At 37.1% G+C, this 4,008-nt stretch overlaps 1 protein-coding gene across 1 annotated transcript in view; it reads left to right on the top strand.

The window, feature by feature from the left end:
- Ca1 (carbonic anhydrase 1) overlaps window positions 1–2,942 on the top strand; it is an 8,688-nt gene extending 5,746 nt beyond the window's left edge. Inside the window, 2 exon segments of the mRNA XM_021158336.2 lie at window positions 1,794–1,949; window positions 2,719–2,942. Coding sequence (XP_021013995.1) covers window positions 1,794–1,949; window positions 2,719–2,835 — 273 coding nt within the window. The 3' untranslated portion in view covers window positions 2,836–2,942.
- The last annotated feature ends 1,066 nt before the right edge of the window (window positions 2,943–4,008 follow it).

Here is a 4,008-nt window from a genome sequence, read left to right as displayed (position 1 = left end):
AAAAAACCAAAAAACCAAAAACCAAAAACCAAAAACCAAAAAAAAACTCTAACTCCTATAGATTGCCCTCTGACCTCCATATATGCGCACACATACGTTTGCCCAGACAGGTGTATAATTGATTAATTAATTAATTAATAAGAGGGTGAAATTATATTAGAAGCTTAGAAAATATTGTATAGATGTGGAAGAAAATATTCGAAGTGAAAACTACTTATAATACTACAAGAGTAAATTTGAAAAGTCAGACAAAATGAATGGTAATCATTAAAATATATATAAAATTATAAAATGACCCAAAAGAAAACTAAATAAATCAAAACTCAAATAAACTGAAAACACAGTAAAAAATGTATCTACTAAACAAAATTCTATGCCATTTCCAATTTATAAGAATGTTTATTCAACCTTAGAGAAACCATCAAGTGGAGCTGGGGACATAGATAAAGCATTTTCCATGCAGGGACAAGGGACCACTAACATGCTATGTGTTCATGGTGTTTAGCCCATAATCCCAGAGCTTGGAAGGGAGAGAATTGCTTGAGCCAGGCTGCCTAGCTACACAAGTCTTAGCTGAGAACTCTGGAATCAAGTGAGAGACCCTACACATAAAATACTACAAAGAACAATCTAAGAGTCCAGCCACCGACCACATGTATTTACATGCATACTTACACACATGCACATATGCCTGCATGCATGCATGATTGAGTACATAGACATACACACACACACACACACACACACACACCACAGATAAACATGCAAAAAACTATTAAGTTACAAAAAAAGAGGAAGGTGTAATCATGCAGTATTAACTAAACATTTGTCCAGGTGAGGGGCCAGACAGAAAACTCCTCATCAGATTAATGAAACCTGCCTCATAAACTGGGTGAAGAAGATTGCAAAACGAAATTTGCAACACAGCCTTTTCTAGTAACATGGCTAAAATAACTCTGAAAATTAATTATAGCAAACCATTTGGAGCAGAATATTGAGAATTTTCAGATTTTGGAAGAAGTAGAGGTCCCTCTAGAAGCGTGTAGATGGCTTAGTGTTAGAACATCTTTTAGTAGATGTGTTATGTTATTCAATTAAAAGGAAAAATTCATATAGTCAGCCTTTCCAACTGAAGTTTTTCTATCGCAATTAAGAAAAAGAACTGTGCAGATTCTACCACAGTCACAATTAACATTATAATTATAATTTTAAGCATTCAACAAGAACAAAATAGTAAGCTAAGTACTGGAAAAACAAAAACAAAATCATCATTATGTGCAGATGATATGTTAATTGTGTTACCTGGAAAAATTCAAAGTAATCAACTAAAAAATGAAATTGGTGCAAAGGTTGGGAAGAACTGGTCATATAAAAAATTAGCATACAAATCTAACTTCATTCTAACAAACTAATCAGGAAAAATCATGGGAATAAGTAAGAGTAAAATATAATTGATAGACTTGTTGGTGAATGTATTTGTCTGTAGAACAAGACAGAGTAGCATTTCTAAACAAATTAAAATGTTTCCTATTGAAAATTAAGTGTCCTTATGATAAACACAAATTACAGAAAAGTTCTAGCTTTTACTTTCCATCCACCAAATAAAGAGGAAGACTGATGTCCAAAACATTCATATAGTATTTTTCTGACATTTGTATTGTTAATATTTACAAACATACCAGTCATGAAACAAGTATAGTAGAAGAATCAATTTAATGCAGCTAAACTCTCTAGATGACATACACGAGGGTATATAAATTCTATACCGTGATATCTACTGCTTTTGTTTTCAGGGAAAACGAGCCCCATTCACAAATTTTGACCCATCCAGTCTGCTTCCTTCATCTCTGGATTACTGGACCTACTTTGGCTCTCTGACTCACCCTCCTCTTCATGAAAGTGTGACCTGGGTGATCTGCAAGGATAGCATCAGTCTAAGCCCAGAGCAGGTATCAATCGAATCGGATTTATTTCTTGAGAAGGATCTCTGAGTTCAAATAATAATGATTAATAATAGTAATAATAACATCTATGCAATAACTGTTTTTACTGTAGGCATAAAACAAACATATGAGATTCTGAGTTCTTGCTGATCTTTATAAAGAAAAGTCAAAACTTGTTAGGTAGCAGGAAATGTCGGAAGCAGTGAACACTACTTGGAACTTCCACCTTATCTCTTGGGTGCGCTACCTTCATAGTGGCAACATAGTTTTGGTTTCTCCAACTAAGATTTCTAAATATCTAACAAAGTATCTTCATGGTTACTGTTTCTAAAGATGCTGCTTCTGGTTGGTGGAACAGCTCCTTTCCTGTTTCTCACAACATTGGGCCCTGCTGTTAACTGATGTGTGTTAAGCAGAGCCACTTTACACTGAGCACTACTCCAGGCCCTTTGCATGGGTTAACACATTGAATCTTACAACCACCCCAAGGAGGAGATGCTATGTGGAATTAAAGGAACTGAGCTGACATGCCACTTGCACAAACTCCCCAGATAACAAAGAGAAAGCTGGTGTTCTGGCAGAGCCAAGTATTCCTCATGATACAAAACACCTGGTGCAGAGACAGGAAAATGAGTACATTCTCCTGAACCCCCAGTAAGAAAACCACCTCTGACCTCAATGGTTTTCCAAACAACAATGCATGAACTTCATTGGAAACAAAGTGTTTTCTGGGACTTTAACATTTTTTCACTTTTTAATGTGTTACCCCCTACAGCTGGTCCAGCTCCGTGGTCTTCTGTCAAGTGCAGAGGGAGAGCCTGCAGTTCCAGTTCTGAGCAACCACCGCCCACCCCAACCCCTGAAGGGCAGAACAGTCAGAGCCTCATTTTGAGTCCCAGCAAGGAATGAGTCCTCAATTAGGACCTGGCCCCTCTACAGCAGCATCCAATAAAGGGATCATGTTTAAGAAACAGAATTATGTCAGTGCTAAGACAGTATACCTGCAAATTTAATCCACAGAACTAAAATGCATTCATTTTAATTCCTGATACTTAATGCAAATAATCTATAAGCTTGCCTACTGTAATTTTTATGCATTCCTTTGTGCTTAAATACACCTTTTTTTGTGGAATGTTTCATAATTACAACTAAGTGATTCATTCTCTTTCTGCTCTCTTCACTTTAAATAAACCAATAAAATGGCTTTACCTCCTCTTGTCTTTTGTGCATTTATTTAAAACCATTAGGTTTCTCCTCCATTTATAGTCATGATTCTTAAGTGACTTTGGGTCTTTTGTTTCAGTTGTATAACTTGTAAGCTAAGAGCAGTCAAGAATGAAACACTCACACATCTATTTGAGTTAAGATGGCCTCTGGATTTAGTGCTTATGTGCTAGAACCACAGTGCCTTCATCTGTGTGTTCTCTGCTTACAAAATTAAATGAATGAATGAATGAATGAATGGTGCCTTTTCATATAGCAAGATGGTGCTTCTGGACATTATTTCTACTTTCCCCACAAACATTAACAATGTCAACATTTTTCTGCCACCATTATAACTGACAGGCTTGTAAGGCTTGTCTCTATTTTAAAACAGATAGAGGCTGGGAAGACAGATCAGTCAGTAAAGTGCTTGCCACTCAAGAACAAAGACCTGTGATCAACCCCAAAACCCAACAAGAAAAATATAGCCATGGTGGCATGACTGTAAGCCAGTGCTGAGGGGTGTTGACAGGAATATCTTGGGGACTTTCTGGCTGCAGCAGATTGCTTGTATATGTATGGTGTCTGTGTGTGTGTGTGTGTGTGTGTGTGTGTGTGTGTGTGTGTGTTCAGGTGCATTTGCAGGTCATAGGTTAATATCAACTCCATTCCTCGTTTCTTCTGTATTTTATTGAGACAGGTATTTGCTGAACCTGGGGCTCAATCAGTTCACTAAATTGTCTGAACAGGGTCCTCCTGTCTCTATCTCCGCCAATGCTAGGTGTTAGCTGGAAAAAGGCTGCCATATCCAGTTCTCATGTGGGTACTGAATATCTGAATTTAAGTCCTCATGCTTATGTGA

Source organism: Mus caroli, chromosome 3, assembly GCF_900094665.2.
Source record: "Mus caroli chromosome 3, CAROLI_EIJ_v1.1, whole genome shotgun sequence".
Taxonomy (NCBI): Eukaryota; Metazoa; Chordata; class Mammalia; order Rodentia; family Muridae; genus Mus; species Mus caroli.
This window is presented reverse-complemented; position numbering and strand designations above follow the sequence as displayed.